Below are 17,234 nucleotides of genomic sequence, written 5' to 3'. Positions count from 1 at the left end.
ACTATAAGAAAGATGAAGTCTCTTCTAGAGAAAATGTATTTTTGTGCGTCAAAAATGGATTCATTTGGGGCAATTTAAGTCAGTATTAATTTATACTGGAAGATAACATTTGAATACAATACAAATAGCAGTTTACATTAAATAAAATATTGTCAGATTTCATTATCTCACGTAGTCATACAAATAACCAAGCAATTTGAATCTTAATGATGTAGGGGTAGGAGTAGGGATGAAAATGGATCTAGTGATGGGAGCTGACAGTGTACTGAGCATTTACATGGAACTTCTCACTTAATCTTTGTATATAGATAGATAGATAGATAGATACATATAGATTATTTTACAGAGAGGAAGAGAGAGGGGATAGAGAGTTAGAAACATCGATGAGAGAGAATCATCAATCAGCTGCCTCTTGCACAGCACCCGTTGGGAATGTGCCCACAACCAAGGTACATGCCCTTGACCGGAATCAAACCTGGGACCCTTCAGTGCGCAAGTCGACGCTCTATCCACTGAGCCAAATCGGCTTCGGCCTTACTTAATCTTCACAACAGCATGAAGTTTGGTCTGTTATCTCCATTTCATACTGAGGATGAGAAAACTAAGACTCACAGAGAAGAATTAACTTACCCAAACTCTCACAAATGGTGACTGATGGAACCAAGTTTGAACCTTGGCGGTTTACTTGGATAGAACTTGTTTTTAACATCTTCTAAATTAATAATTGTAACTCGGCAAATTTAACACTTGCAAGTAGAAGTCCACTAATAAATGGTGGGAGACCACCTAATTCTGCTATAATGCAATTGTGTTCAGATGACTACAGTGGCAGATATTTCTGTGTTGGCACATTTCAGAATTCCATAGTCATATGGCACAAGAGCTCTCACAGGGGATCCCACCCCAATGTGGGGTGACAACTATTCCCGTACTGAGTTCCCACAGGTAGGGGATTGTTGCTCTGGCTACCAGACAGCTTGCTTGGACATCCTGTGGACACACTAAACTTCTCATGTCTTCTGACCAAACTCATGGCCCTTTCTCTTTTTGTCTCCTGTTCCTCTGGGTATGGACACACACACACACACACACACACACAGTTACACACCCCTCTCTTCCTCTTGCATTCATTATCTTGGTTGGGGCATCACAATCTGCCCAGCTTCTAAGTCAGAGTTAGCCTCTGCCCTCTCTGTGAACACTATCAACACACATCCCAAATCACCCATTATGTTCTCTCATTTTACTTTCTAAATATCTATAAGAGCAGGCTTTTTCTTTATATTTGCATGAACTTACTTTCAGTTTAGTTTCTTATCTCTTGACCAGACTATTTTGAGAACTTTCCTACGTGATTTCTCGTCTCTTTTTACTCCATGCTATTATATAAGCAAAAGTGATCTTCCCCAAATCCAAGTTCGATTCCTTACCTTTTCCCCAGGGTAGGCCTAGAGTGGTTCCTCATGGCGTGCAGTGGTGACTCAGAGTCACCTCAGAATCATCTTGGACCTTGAAATGAAAAGTGCTGAGGCCACTTCAGGCCAGCAGAGTGGGAATTCCCTGGAGTGGGCACATGTCTTGTCTGGAAGGTTCACATTTCCTCCTATCAGGCTGTCTACTTGGATATCTAATTGTCATCTCAAAGTTAACATATTTAAATGGAACTTCTTTCTCAACTTGTGCCAACTTTGACCTTCCCCATCTAAGTTGATAGAAACTGTGCCTTTCAATTTCTTCAGTCCTCCCATGACCACTTCATATATAAAAACGTCACTCACCCCAAAATGGGAGCTCTGATCTCTTCTTTCTTTGCTCTGTTTTTCCCCCCTATATCATTTATCACCTTCTAGCACAGGGGTGGGGACCTTTTTTTGCTAAGAGCCTTTTGGATATTTATAACATCATTAATGGGCCTTATAAAATTATAAACTTAAAAATTACCCTGCTATATTTGGTCACATATTTAATTAACTCACTCCTAATGCCTTGGCAGGGCCAGACCAAATGACTTCACAGGCCTTATATGACTTGTGGGCCGGAAGTTCCCCACCCTTGTTCAAGCATATGCTCATTGATTATGTCTGTGGTTTATTTTTAGCTCCCTCAATAGAAGGGTGTGTGTGTGTGTGTGTGTGTGTGTGTGTGTTTTGTGAGTATCTGTTTTGTTTTGTCCTTTTGTTTTGTTTACTGAAGTATTCCAAACACCTAAAGCATTGCTTGGCACATGCTAGGGAATTTAATATTTGTTGAATCATACCAGAGAATGACTAGCAATAGTAAAATGAATATAATAGAGGGTTTAAAGGGCTTGAGTACCAGAGTCCCACTGTCCATGTCCAGCCCTGAGCCTCAGCTTCCATCTGTGAAATGGATCTACCGCTTCGTAAGGTTGAGGATCAAATGAGACAATCCCTAGGAAACACCTGTCTGGTGGCTGGCACATAGTTACTTATGTTAGATGCTGTCAGGTGAATGCTAATACTGGAGGTGTTGTACTTGTTCTGAATCATTTCTCATTGATGTGCCCTTCAACATTGGATTATGTACATCTGTGCAATGCCGGAGGAATGAACGCCATAGATAAAGATAGCCAATAAGATTTCCTTTCTTAGTGATAATTTATGCTTCAAGGTTTTAAGTGTTTCTTTCATATGATGTTACTTAGACCTCTTCTTGACTTTCATTCTGGCCACGAAAGCTGTGCATTTAACTTGGCTTTTTCAAGTCTGTTGGTCTCATACTCTGTGTCTGTATCTTCTGCCTGAAGAATGACAACAGGGTCATATTGCTCCTTTTGGTTGTTTTGTCCCACTTGCAGTTGGCATCATTTCTTTCCACTCTTGGGGATTCCTCTGAATTGCTTTTGCCATGCTTATAAAGGGTGGGGCCAACATAAGTTTATATTTGTTCATCTGGAAAATAATACAATAATTAACAAATAATAATATAAGAATAAGCTATATTTAGTGTATTCCCAATTGTAAACCTACCTTTGTTCCACCCTATATATAATATTGAACAAGGGGGATGTTTGTTGTTGTTTTGCATGTTGTTTTGTATGTATATCCCCGGCCATATTTTATAAATGCAGGAGGAAAAACTTTGACACTTTAGCTTAGTTTATTTATTCTAGTTTTAGTACCACAATTAAATTAAGATTTTTTTCAAAATTTAAATTAAAAATAAATGGGAAATAAGATAATATAGTTAGTGCCTTCTGCTGATGTTGGTCTCAAGAATTTTCCCCAGGTTTGTTATAATGAATTAGAAGGTTGTGCGGCATGTCATTGATAGCAGAGCACAGAGGACATGGAGACAGATCATTGCCCAGTTCTTGCATTTTTTGACAGATATTGAATAACTTCAATATACTCTTGTGATGTGGTTACAAAACGAAATTCAAGGTTTTGGTAGCTAAGAGATAGGGTTTTTTAAAGGCAGAGCTATAATAAAAGTATTGAATATATATCTTGTGCTCTAAAAATGCAGCAGGGGGAGTTGGAGTATGATTCTTAGAAAAGTAGTTATTTCACCTGGACTCGCATAGAATTAGGAAGAATTTGCAGAATTTTGTGTAGCCCAGAATTTGGGGGTGGAGGTAACAAGAGTGGCAAAGGGAACATGTGAAAGGGGTATAAAAGCACAGGTAATATTTCTGTGTGGCCTAAGTGTGAGGACAGTGGAAGGTGATAAATCTGAAAGAGGAGGCATGTGATCACAGATGTGATCACATCTGTGGTGACAGTATGCAGGCTGGCGGGAAAGGCTGAACAGACAGAGAAAAGGGTCTTCCTTTTGTATGCAGAGAAGAATTGGTGGGTCCTAGTCAAGTGAGAGAAAGAAGGTCTTGATAAAACTATAGAACACCAGTAGGAATAGAAATTAAATCACAGAAGCAAGTCAAAACAAACCTGAAAGTGTGGCGGAAGTGCCCAAAGGGCCTCAGGGGCAAGTACAGCCTCCTCTGCTCACAAATTGATTGACAGGTGTTGTGACCAGAGGTGCTAGATTTCAGGCCCTATCCCCAAGCTCAGAATCAGATGTCCCACCGCCTAAAGCCTGCATGCTTCGCGGGGCACCCCAGAACCAGGAGCTGGGGGGGTCCCGGGGCTCCGGGGCTCCGGGGCAGGTGTCCCGGGGTGCCCCTCCTCCCTCGGGACCTGTCATTCCAGTCCTCATCTTTCCCCAAATCTAGTATTCAGGGGAGAACAACGCAGGGGACCCCGGCAGATGCTGACTCTCTGTAACTCCACGGGAGCCGCACTTCGCTTCAGAGTCCTGTGTGCTGCACCTGCCGAATACACAGTGTTTGGCGCAGAAGCATACGTGAAGCCTCAGTCCTGCATTGACACTGTGATGTCCAGGACCGCTATGCATTGAGCTGTCTGAGGAGGGAGCTGAGGGCTGAGTGTTGGGGCGCAAGGGCATCACCTCTGTTTTGAGGACCACAGCCTACCCCCTTGAACTTTAGGGACAGTCTCATCCAGCGCTCCACCTGGGCCTCCTTCCTGGACAGCACCACCCACAACCAGAGGCTACCTGAGAATCCCACTCACAGCTGGCCACCAGCTCCTTCCTCCTGTTCCTTGCATAATCCTGGTGACCTTCCTGCTGCTCTCGCTCCAGGATGAACTTGGCAGTCAGTTGCTCCAAATCCTGCATGTCTCCCTGGGACAAAATTTGGTGGCAACCTACAACTTGGTGCTCCTTACCATGGTCTTTCTCCTGAGCCCCCTGCCCAGCCTCCACCCCCTCCCCGTCAGGGATGTGGGCATGAGACAACTACTGTGTTGCTCGTACCTTGCCTGGACTCCTATTCCCTTCTTCCTGCCACCCCCTCCACCCCTGACAAAAATACCCAGGGATTTGTATTCATTTTCCAAGTTGAATAAAATAAATTTGCAAAATTAAACTGAAAAAAGAATACCAAGACAAACAAACAAACAAAAAACACAAAACAACAACAACAACAAAACAAGAAACACAAACCTGGGAGGTAGCGTGATTGTGGAAAGCGCTACCAATTCACAGAGAGCACCATTATTGGAATTCTTCAAATAAAGCCGATAAGAATAAACATTTCAGGAGATATAGTCCACTTAAATCTGAATTTCTAGATAATCAAAGAATGATATTTTAGTGTTCAGTATGTCCACACAATATTTGAAATATACTGAACTGAAAATTACTTTTTTTTTGTTTATCTGAAATTCAGATCTAGGTGGGTGTCTTATCATTTTTATTTGAAAAATATTGTAATCCTAGTTTGATAAAAACAAAAACAAAAATAAAGGTCATGAAAGACTTGGTGGTCAGACTCAATGATCTGATTTTTTTTTTTTTTTAACGTTACCACGTTTGTTTGGAGGTGTGAGGTACAAGCATTTGGTAGAACACAGGGAGAATCTTTTGGGAAATGTTTTCTACATTCAAGTCACTGGTAGGGATTTCACCTTATGAGATTATTAAGAAGAAAAATGGAACTATAGAAAAGGGGAAATTCAAACCATTGAAAGCATCTAATAGTCAACAGACTAGATGGCCAGTGTCTTGTAACATGGATGTCATTCTCTCGGAGAGGGACCATCCACTCTGCTTGATCCAATGTGAACAAGGCTGGGCTGCCATTGTTGCTTATGTTCTTCCTATACAGTGGCCCCTGTGTTCTGGCTCCTGTTTGTATGGAGGCTCTGAAAGCATTACAAAAGCCCCAATAATAAGCACTCTGCTGAGAACGTGAGGTCATAGTAATGTGACCTCACAGGGAGCCAGTTCTTTGGAATGCCTAGAGGACCAGCAGCAGAGCTGGACTTGTGGACGAATGGGTCCTGGATGGGACGGGGCTGAGCAGAGGAAGTATGGCCCATGAGCAACCTGGGCTCCATGATGAGCTTCTCTTGGTGTCTGTCTTATTGCTGGTGAGTTTGTCTTTCCATGTTTTCACAGACATTCTGATTTAAAAGGAGCAATCTCTGTTCTCATTCACATAATCTGGTGAATTGTGAAATGGGACAGAATGAAGCCATCCAGGAAGGGAGTATTTAACCTCACTTTATTCTTAATTTTCTTTTTTTTTACTAAAATCCAGAGACATCTGATGCCTACCAGTTTTAATATTACCTCCTGGTGAATGTGAGGAAGATGAGAAAATAGACTGGACTGGGAAAGCTGGTAGAAAGAGAAGGCAAATGTGAGGAATGAGAAACATGAACAATAGGAATAATTTTGCTACTGCATTTAAAAAATATGCTCATTAGGATAAGTATCTTGTATTTAAACAAAATCTTTGCAGAATGATGTGTAAACTACATGTTTGCCTGGAGTGATTAAGTATATGCCATGAATTTTCCCTGAGAGGTGAACAGTAGTACCAGTTTAACTGAGAAGAAAATCCTTTCTTTGACATTTTCCTCCAACATGAAAGCTAATTATAGAGTAAGAGAAGGCATGGGAACACAATTCCAGGGATATTTTTTTTTATTTATAAAAATTACTTGATTTGAACTAAAATTGTTCTTGGAATAAGTATTTTACATTTCACCACTTATGAGAGAAAACACAGTTTTCTTTAAAAGAAATTTCTTCTATGAGTTTGTTTATTATTGATTTGCCATATGTAATAATTAAATATTCAATTTCCGATAAGATAATTTTCACCAGTCTGGTTGGGTAATGTCAATTCTCTAAAAAGGAAGGTTTAGAATGAAAAAAATATTTAGATATATTTGCATGAAGGTTTCACCATGATGAAGCAATTTATTGTCATTTGAAGGTATTTTTTGCTGAAAACTTGTTTAAGGAGGTTACCAGGCATCCTGGTTCTCCTGGATCAGCTCTAGTTTGTGTCTGTTGTCCTGGAATTGACTACATTTTCACATTTGACTTTGACTTTAAGAAAATGAAGTAATACCATGATCATGGGTTTGATAAACCCTCACCTTGTATTTCCAGCTTCTCCGAAGTCTCTTCTGGAAGGTGTGATTGGCATGTGCATAGAACAGAATTTTCCTGTAGTTGATTGAGTCTCAGAGACATTGTGGGATAACCTTTCTTTTTTTCCTTTCCTGATAGTCCTCTTCAGGACAGCAAGGAGCTGGGAAAGTGAGCTTGGGGAGGGGCTGCTGGGGACAGTTAACTCCCTCAGGTCTGGCAGGGGTGGGGGAAGCCAGGGACTTTGCCTCTAGGAGCTACTTGGTATGTCAGCTGGTGGTGCAGTAGCCCAACTACATTTCAGTGGTGGTGAAGCTGCCAGGCTAACAGGTAGTCAGTGGATTAGTGCAAAATGGGAAATTATAATTTAGATAGAATAGGTGACAAAATAGAGACCGAGCAGTTTTTAAAATACTCATCTTTGCAAATGTGATTTTTGTATTTATTACATGATGTAAATTTACAGTGAATTTCTAATGCTTATTTTAAGCATTATTTTACTTGTAATAATTACAATTGCATATTGAATGACTGGTTATCCCTGTTCCTTCTTCAGAGTGTCCTGTTTTAGATAATAATTGGTTATTATTTTACTTACTATTTAGACCAAGTTAAAGAAGTATGGGATAAGGCAAGGACACACAAACTAGCCTATTGACCTCATTCAGCCTTGCCTGGAATGGCTCTTAAGTTTTTAAAGGTTGTAAAAACAAACAAACAACAGAAACAAAGAAACGTGTGATAGGGGCCTTATGTGGCCTGCAAGTCCAAAATATATACTGTCTGGTCCGCTACAGAAACATTCTGACTGTCTAGCATCTGTTGTAAATGTGTTGGAAGGCTACTTGCTCACAGTAGTTCATCATGAAATAGCTTTGTTTTATTAACAAGTTAAAATGAAGATTTGGAAATTACTGTATTCTCATTGGTTTTATTATTTTTTTAAGAAAATCACCCATTTATTTTCACTACTCAGAAAAAAGTGATGGATAATTTCCTTTCATTGTGTTGTTTTTTATAAAATATATATTTTAAAATTTATCTTTATTGAAAGTATTACAGATGTCTCCTTGTTTCCTATTAACTCATTCCACTCCACTCCCACCCCTTCCCAGGTTTTCACCACATGTTGTCTGTGTCCATGGGTTATGCATATATGCATATCAGTTCATTGGTTTCTGTGTCTGCCTGATGTAGCATTGTACAGCTAGCCACAGACTCCTTTCTAGAGCAGAAGTTTCACAGTATGGTCTGTGGGGCTTACCAAGACCCTTCAGTTGGTTTGTGAGATCAAAGTTATTTTTGTAATAACAGCACAGCATCATTTTCCTGTTTTACTGTGTTGATATTTGCACTGATGGTACAAAAGCAGTGGGAGGGGGTGTCTTAGCACTAACCCAGGGAGTAGCACCAAACTATTCTAATTGCTGTATTGCATTGTACTACCAGGCACTTGAAATAAAAACAGATCAGTTTAGCCTAAATATATCCTTGATAAAGCAGTACACATTAATTATATTTCAACCCTTGACTACATGCCTTTTTCATTTCTCATGGGATTAAATGGAAAATATGCATAAAGCACTTCTCCTGATGGTCCCCTCCAGGAAAAGCACTTGGACGTAATTAGAGTTGTGAGCTATAAACTACTCCCTTTTTTCATGGAGTGCCATTTTCCCCTCAAAGTCTGACTGGAAAACCACATTACTGGCAGACATTTTCTTGGAAATTAAGATTGTGTCTATCACTTTAAGGAAAACAAGTGACAGTTTTTGTTGCCATTGATAAAATGTGAGCTTTCCATCAAAAATTAGAAGTTTAGAAAACTTATCTCTGTACCAAAAATCTGACAACTTCCCAATACTTAGACTTTCCTGAAGATATTATTAGTGGTGACATTAATGAATATGACTTTTCTTCATATTGCATAATGAAATATGTCAACAGATATTTTGCAAATGACCATTGCATGTTGCAGAATCATTTCTGGTAAAAGATTCATTCAAAATGTAAGATAGATTTTAATATTCCTACAAAACATTCGCTGTTAGTTTAGATTCTGTATTGCAATTAAACTTTAAGGACTTACTACTGTTTTATTTAGGTGTCATATCAAAAATAATATCTACAATGATCTGAAAAGGATTATTAAAATTAACTAAATATCTCTCTGACGCTGGATTTTCTTAAATCTATTTCACCAAATCAATGTTATTACAGCTTGAATGTCGAAGTGGCTGTGAGGATGCAGCTGTCTTCTAATAAGCCAGCCATTAAAGAAGTGTGTAAAAAATGTGAATTACGGTTGCATGGAAAAGTAATTCTAAACTTTGTTGTTTTGGAAAATATAGTTATCTTTAATAAGAATATATTATTTATTTTCATTAAATGGTTTACTTTTAAATGAATTAATATTTGAAAAATTTCTATTTTAATTACTAATACAGTTGATATCAATAGATATAACTCACATAATCAAAGGTCTTTGGAATCCTCCATATTTTAAAAAATGTGAAGTTCCTGAGACCAGAAGGTTTGAGAACTGCTTATCCAGGATGTAAGCAATCACTTTAGTGCATTGAAATAGTAACTGACAATATTTTATAAATAATTAGTTAACTGCCATGATATTTTGAATTTAGTTAAAAAAGGTCCACCATTTGTGTCTATGGATACTTATGGTGTACAAATGGTTACGAATAAAACAGTCTCATTTAAAATTGTGGTTTTTATTTCATTTAGTTGGTTCCACAATATCATGATAATTCTTTCAGGTATTGTCCTTTTTGCCATGCAAGAAAAATCTTGACTTCTTTTTTCCCTTCCTTTTCAGTTCTCGCAGCCATGCTGGGGTGAAAACAGCACTGCTGGATGCTCATGCTGAAATGGGGAACACTGAAATTCTGGAAAAGGAGCCCTCAGAAAGTCTCAGTAATGGTACTAGCAGCAATGTAGAAGCAGCCAAGAGGTTGGCCAAACGCCTTTATCAACTAGACAGATTCAAAAGGTCGGATGTCGCAAAGCACCTAGGCAAGAAGTACGTTCTGTCCCAAGGCTGTGTGTGTGTGTGTGTGTGTGTGTGTGTGTATACACATGTGTGTGCTTTTATATTAATAACCAAGTCTATTTTGCTTTCTTATAGCAATGAATTTAGCAAACTAGTTGCAGAAGAATATCTGAAGTTTTTTGATTTTACAGGAATGACGCTGGATCAGTCTCTCAGGTAAGATTACATTCCTATTCTTTTTGCCTCCTAAGAATTTCTCCTAAGAAGAGAAAGTATTGTTCTGATGCTAAAATCTGATTTTTATTTGTTTAGATTTTTTTAAAAATTTGATTTCAGAGAGGAAGAGAGGTGGAGAGAGAGCTAGAAACATTTATGATTAAAGAGAATTATTCATTGGCTGCTTCCTGTGCTCCCCACATTGGGGATCGAGCCCACAACCCGAGCATGTGCCCTGACAGGGAATCGAACCACAACCTTCTAGTTCATACGTTGACGTGCAACTACTGAGTCATGCTGGCCAGACTGATGTTTGTTTTTTTTAATCCACAGTTACTTTGTGAATTTAGTTCCGATTATAAATATTATATTTCAGAAAATGAGAAAAATATATTGTTTTTATGAAATTATATGAACTCACATTCGGCATCTGATAGGTGACATCGTAAAGAATGGAGGCAGCATTAGTCACGAGAAGAAATGGAATCTGTAGGAATTTGGTCTTCATGAGATCAATTTTAAAAATTGCAGTTTACATATAGACTGTAGAATTTTAGGTATTTTTCCTAAGCATTTGTTTACAATACCAATTAATCTTTTAAGACAGTACTTTGGAATTAACTCATGAATGGAATAAAAATGAATATCAACATAATCAGCAGAAAGTATCTGTAAAAGTATGTCAGGCAGTAACACTTTTTGCTCATGTGTTCATATGAAGATGAATTACACAATCTGACCCTCATTTTCCCACACCATATTGTACAATAAATTTCTATAACAGCAGCTGGAGGTAGAACCCAGTCAGCATCTACTTGTAAGAAGTTTATAACATGTCAGAGCCTGGAGGAATTTTGAGATCAAGGGTGTAACCTTCTAGCTTTACAAAGCAGGAAACTGAGACCTGGGGGGCGAAGTGGGGCTGTTTGGATGATAACACACAGAGAGACTTCTCCTATGGCTCTTTGCATGAATCAAGGGTACTCACTGGTTTTGCAATGAAAACAGGTAAGGGTGGAGGAGAGATCTATATTTTTGTTTTGCTTTTGCTTTACTTTTTTATGTAGTTTATTTTTTAAAAGTTAGAAAAAAATTAAGTTTTATCAGTATAGTTTAGATTAGCAGACTATAAAGAACAACATTTTTATCATAGAAATAAGATTTATTGTATATTTCTTTCAATAATAATATTTCTTAGAGCATTTTAGGTGATTTTTTTCTTTCCCATCTCATGGGGATGCATCTACTTTGTCAAGTGAGGGACATCTGGATTTATCTGTAGCTAGTGTCCTGATGCATGGATTCAGGCACATTGAAAGGAGATTAATTAGAATATTTTAATATCTCTGTTTGCATCTTGCTAATGAAAAGAAAATAGGATTCTATTGAGTCTCCTACCTACCTACTCCAGAACTTCTGTGAGGATCAAATGAGATGAGGCACGGGAAAATGCTTCACTAACATTTGATTAAAGTGTAAAATGTTTGCACTTGGCTATAAAGCAAATCATGTTCCTGACTGAACTCCAAGGAGGCTTGTCACTAGGAGAGGAAGCTGGGTATTGCTACGTAACTTCATTTACCCTGTGCCTATGGCCACTGTTTATGGGCTGGGCTGGGCTGGGCTGGGCTGGGCTGTGGGCTGCGGGCTGCATTTTGTGCCTTTGAGCCTTCGCAGCATTGGCTGCGATTTGGTGGAGGCAAATCACTCTGCAGTAGTGGTAGAGCCTGTGTCCCACTTGAGGAAAGCCGGATGTTGGTTTGTCAGCGCCAGGTGCATGGTGCTGTTTCTTTTTAAATGGCCAGTGTACTTCATGGCAGCTCCTGCATTGAGCTTCTGCCTCCTGGTGGTCAGTGCATGTTATAGCTACAGGTTGGACAGTTGGATGGACACTTAGGCTTTTATATATATAGATAGTACTCTCAGTGACTCTGATTTGGGCTGTGTGTGTGGTTTTGGAAATATTTTCTATTGTTCAAAGAAGTTTTTTAAAAATATTTTTATTGATTTCAAGAGGAAGGGAGAGGGAGAGAGAGAGAGAGAAACATCAATGATTGATGAGAGAGAATCATTGATTGGCTGCCTCCTGTGTGCCCCCCACTGGGGATTGAGCCCATAACCTGGGCATCTGCCCTTGGCCAGAATTGAACCTGGGACCCTTCATTCTGCAGGCCAATGCTCTATCCACTGAGCCAAACTGGCTAGGGCTCAGAGAAGTTTTATACACAAATTAATTTATTCCTAACTTATGGAATAAATAGAGTTTTACTTTTCAATTTCCTCCTCATGTAACAATTTATTTATGTGGCAATAATAGGCGAAGTAAAGTGAACAGAAATCTATTATGCACACAACAATATAACTGTAATTTTAACAGTGGGTCAGTGGCAATTATAGTCATGGAACAAAATGGCAAAAAAAACACCCTGTGATCCATGTCGAGTTTTAAAACATAGCCTACATGGTTTTGTGTTTAGTCTTAAGTATTCTTTGGTTTTTTACTCAACTGATCCTTTTAAAGGGCTGCGCTAGTCATATGAGGAAATTACCTGCCTTTGCAAAGCTCTTTTGATGTATTGGCCTCCACCTTATTGTCCTGTCATCTTTTACAGTGTCATTTAAAGAAATGAAATGTCAGTATGAATTTTTACTGAATGGCCATTTATTAAGCGATTTAAAAAAAATAACTGCAGCATATCTTAATGTGTGTAATTTCTTATGCTTATATGAATTAACTTTAACTGTCAAATATAAAGAGTGTAACGTTTTCTAAAATTTACCTCTCCCCCAACTCTTTTTTAGGTATTTCTTTAAAGCATTTTCTCTTGTGGGAGAAACTCAAGAACGAGAGAGAGTTTTAATACACTTCTCCAATAGATATTTTTATTGTAATCCGGATACCATTTCTTCACAAGGTAATCTGATGGAAATGCTTGGATTTATTTTTTTATAATGGGATTGTTTTCCTCATTTTAAAAGTTATATTTGATTGTGGAAAATTATACAAAAGAAGTGAAAGTCATCTAAATATTTCTTTCTAAGGATAGCTATTATAAACAGTCAGATTTACTTCTTTCTAGTTTATTTATACAAAATTTATTTGATGTCAAATTTGAATCACTAGGGAGTTGTTTCCTATTGGTGTTCTCTTTCATTGTGAGCATTTTCTCATGGCATCAAATATTCTCTAAAAAGCATATTTATTGATGCATGACATTCTTTACTCAGTTATTTTTCTCTTATTTTCCAGTTTCAGAGTGTGACAATATTTTTTAAATTGCTTATGCTTTGTCACTGAGATTTTATGTGCAAAATGGATTGTAATAAATGAAATCTCAGTTTTCAGTTTTCATATTTCCTCTTCCTCAGCTTCTAATCTCTAATTCCTTGATGAGGTGCATGCGTGCTTAGTTTTGGAAATATTTACAAATCTCACTAGAGTTTATAGTGTGTGTCTGGTGCTTTTGTTTGATAATAGTCAAAACAACACTGGCCACTGACTTTAGCTTATGTTTATTGTGTTATTTTTAAAAAGCAACTTTAGCTGTTGGTGTACCTTATGAAGAGTGGTCTTTCTCCATTTCATTTCCTACAATATAGCAAAGTTTTCAGGACTTGAACTCAAGTGCATTTATTTGCCATTGGAGAGTCCTCCATAGGGTTACACATTCTGGAATAAATGGCTGAGAGTAGATACAGTAGAAATGGTAGTTATCTCCCAGCTTCACTATTACCAGTTAACTAAAGGAAAGTGTATTTGATATTGAATAAAGTAATTGTTTGCCCCACCCCAATCCTTCAGAATATAATAAACAACTGATTATTAAAGTCACATTCCTGATTTTGTTTGATTCATAGTATCTTGGACCATTCAACCTAAATATTTTGTTTAAAGAATGGCAAGAAAGAAGATAACTATTTCTGTCTATGTTAGCCAGAGAACTAATACCCAAATAGTAAAGATGCTGTGGAGGATGCAAATCCTGGCTCTCGTTAACCTGGCAGGTGTGGCTCAGTTGGTTGAGTGTTGTCCTGATTACCAAAAGGTCACCAGTTTGATTCCTGGTCAGGGCACATGTCCAGGTTGCATGTTTTCTCTCTCTTCCTCTCCCTTCCTCTTTCTCAAAATCAAGAAAAACATGTTTTGGAAAAAAATAAAGTCACATCCCTATCTCTGAAATGGAAATTTCTTTCTTTATTCCGTTCTTTGACTATATTTAGGTAATTTATTCACTGTCTCTATCACTGTCAGCATTGAGCAGAGAATGCCAGATCTAAGAGGAAAGGGTTGTTTTTATTAGAACCTTCTTCAAATCCCAAGATGTTAACATGACATTCCAGAATGTAATAGGAAGGTGGATTTGTGCATTCACTTGCCTGTTGATAGGATATTTATTTATCAACTGAGTGTAACAGATACTTTCAGGAATTTGTTTTAAATGTATTTAGAATTTCTTATCATAAACTGAGACTGGGATAACTATACTTTTAGGTACTTAAAAGCATCAACCTAGAGACTTTAATAACAGAAATATCCTACTATACTTAAAGGCATGCTCTGGAAAAATATGCTATCTTACTATACTTGGGTTGAGAATTGCAGAGAGAGCAGAAGAAAACTTGGAAATGAGAAGCTTAACTCGGTGCTTTTTCCTTTTTTTTATATAAAGTAAGAAAAGTAATGCTTCTATATAAGTGTGAAATTCTTCCGGCTTGGGCAACTTTTCTCCCTGAATATTTAAATTTAAAATTTTCACAGATTATTTTAGTATTTTGCTTTTGTCGGATTCATAGTATCTTGGACCATTCAAACTATATTTTTCTTTAAAGAATGGCAAGAAAAAAGATAGCTATTCCTACTTATACATTGTTAGCCAAAGGAGTAATACCCAAACAGTAAACTGAGGAAGATTCAAATTGTGGCTTTCTTTAACTTTTGCTTCTTTCCCAATTCACTTTCGTCCCAGAAAGTGTTTTGTTTTTTTTAATAAAAAGAACAGCACTACACTATTTATATTCATTTTTATATCTGTTGTTAAAATTGAGAAGATATAAATTTAAAAAATTGCCATTTTATTTTCTAGAAATAATCTCTTTTAAATATCATTTTATATATTATTTCAGATGTATTTATATTTAAATGGAATTATACTATATACAATATAATGTGTTTTTCATACACTAATTTATTGTGAAATATCTTTCCACTTCAATATGTATACTTGGACAACATTTTAAATTACTTAAACATAACAATTATGTTTTCCAAAAAAGGGTACCGTAATATTTACTTGCTCCCTATTATAATCAGTGTTTTTTTTAATATCCTTGTATGTTGTATACATTTTTATTTCCTTAGTGTAAAGCCCAGAAGTAAGTTTGCTGTGTCAAAGGACATTGTTTCAAAGCTTAAAGATAGGTACTATCAAATTGTCCTTCTGAGAGGTAGGGATAATTCACTTTATCCAGTAGAGTCCAACATTGTGCACTGAGGTCTTTTTAATGATTTATTCTTATCTGATTTCTGTCTCCCCAAACAAATGTGATTATTTTGTCTAGTTACAGTATGATGCTTTCATATATATTGTGGTCTTAATATATGCTATGTTAATGACAAAAGGAGTCTAGGAAATAGTGAATTAATGCTTTCTGTCCTTGTCTCTTTCCTTAGACGGTGTTCATTGTCTCACCTGTGCGATGATGCTTCTTAACACAGATCTTCATGGCCATGTAAGTGTATGGTTGTGAACTGTCTTACAGAGAAGCAAGCGTTCTGTGCTTTTACCTCTCCCCACTATATAATAGCTGCAACTCTTTCCCTTCCCTTTCCTCCCACTCAATTTCTCAATCTTACTTTCAGCCAAAGGAGACAGTTTTGAGAAGGCTGTCCCCATGTAACACTAATCCCAGAAGGGGGAAGTTTTTTCATCTTGGATATTTTGAGATCTCATCTACATGTCAGTATTGTGTATTTAGTGTCTGCTGATGGAGGAAAAAAAGAATTCAATAACCTTTTATTTAAAGGTTGAGGATCTAATAGAATTTCCATGAATTTGGGGGGATTTATTTCTATTAAAAGCAGATTACTTTGATAATACTTTCATATAAACATGTATCTTATTCATTGCAATAATTTGAAGAAGTAAAATAAAGGTGTGAGGTTTATTATTTATTCAGATAACTCAGATGCTTGATGTCCAAACAAGCCATGGCACCCCAGGTTCAGAACCACAGATCTCGATTTGCTCTGGTTTTGTCTTTAGACCACTTGTGAGTAATTGAAAGGAGATTAAGTGAGGCATCACACTTCTTTTTGCAACTACAATATAAGAGACAGTTTACTTAAATGGACATTTTAATATTATCTCAAGTTGTGCCAATCATGCATAATTAACAATTGGCTGAAGTGGCAGAATTACATATATGAGGGAGAAAATTATAAATACAAGTAAACCTCACTATAGTATCTTCAAAATCATGTCTTTGGTGATTATTAGTTCTTAGTTTTGTTTTCATGAATGTGTTCTATATACTTAAGACTGTCTATTATTTAGGTTTTGTTTATTAGAGTCTTTAATCTTTATTTACAATGCCTATTATTACAAGTCTGTTGAATGTATAGTAGTATTCATAAGAACTAACTATATGATAATGTGTTTCTCTTCTCTTCTTCCTCTGGATTCCTTTAAAAAATAAATTTGCCTTCTAGGTGGTAAGTTTTTATCCATAATTCTGGATGTAGCTTCTCTTGCATCATGGTTGCCTGATTGATTGTCATAGTGTCAGTCTGACTTATTAGCATGACCCTATAAAAGTGAATCATTTGAAATATAAAGTGAATTATTTCTAACTTCTGTCCCTATCCACCTTCTCCTTACTCTGCACTGGCTAGGCCCTCATCTCTTGTTTCTTACTCCGATGCCAGAATATTCTCTTGGGGAATGAACTAATGAACCATTTTTGCTTTTCTTCCTTACATCGTGTCATAATGGGAATACAACAGCATGTCCTCTCTTGGAAGTGCTGAGCCAAGCTTGATTTCATGCTCTCAGTGGGGGAGGCATAACATGGGAATTGAACG

At 37.2% G+C, this 17,234-nt stretch overlaps 1 protein-coding gene and 1 pseudogene across 9 annotated transcripts in view; both read left to right on the top strand.

The window, feature by feature from the left end:
* The window catches only part of PSD3 (pleckstrin and Sec7 domain containing 3), a 405,289-nt gene that overhangs the window by 203,088 nt on the left and 184,967 nt on the right, over window positions 1–17,234 (top strand). For 7 of the 9 annotated variants that reach the window (XM_036457454.2, XM_045588822.1, XM_045588824.1 and 4 more), the window contains 4 exons: window positions 9,764–9,967; window positions 10,073–10,153; window positions 12,956–13,068; window positions 15,825–15,883. In XM_036457454.2, coding sequence (XP_036313347.1) covers window positions 9,764–9,967; window positions 10,073–10,153; window positions 12,956–13,068; window positions 15,825–15,883 — 457 coding nt within the window. Of the gene's footprint in view, window positions 1–5,566; window positions 5,919–9,763; window positions 9,968–10,072; window positions 10,154–12,955; window positions 13,069–15,824; window positions 15,884–17,234 lie in introns of those variants that run through there. The other 2 variants (XM_045588825.1, XM_045588820.1) reach the window with 2 other exon arrangements.
* LOC118728544 lies at window positions 3,338–4,916 on the top strand (annotated as a pseudogene).

Source organism: Pipistrellus kuhlii, unplaced genomic scaffold (genome assembly GCF_014108245.1).
Source record: "Pipistrellus kuhlii isolate mPipKuh1 unplaced genomic scaffold, mPipKuh1.p scaffold_m20_p_3, whole genome shotgun sequence".
Classification (NCBI taxonomy): domain Eukaryota; kingdom Metazoa; phylum Chordata; class Mammalia; order Chiroptera; family Vespertilionidae; genus Pipistrellus; species Pipistrellus kuhlii.
The sequence above is the reverse complement of the archived record's forward strand: the minus strand, read 5'-3'. Positions and strand labels throughout refer to the sequence as shown.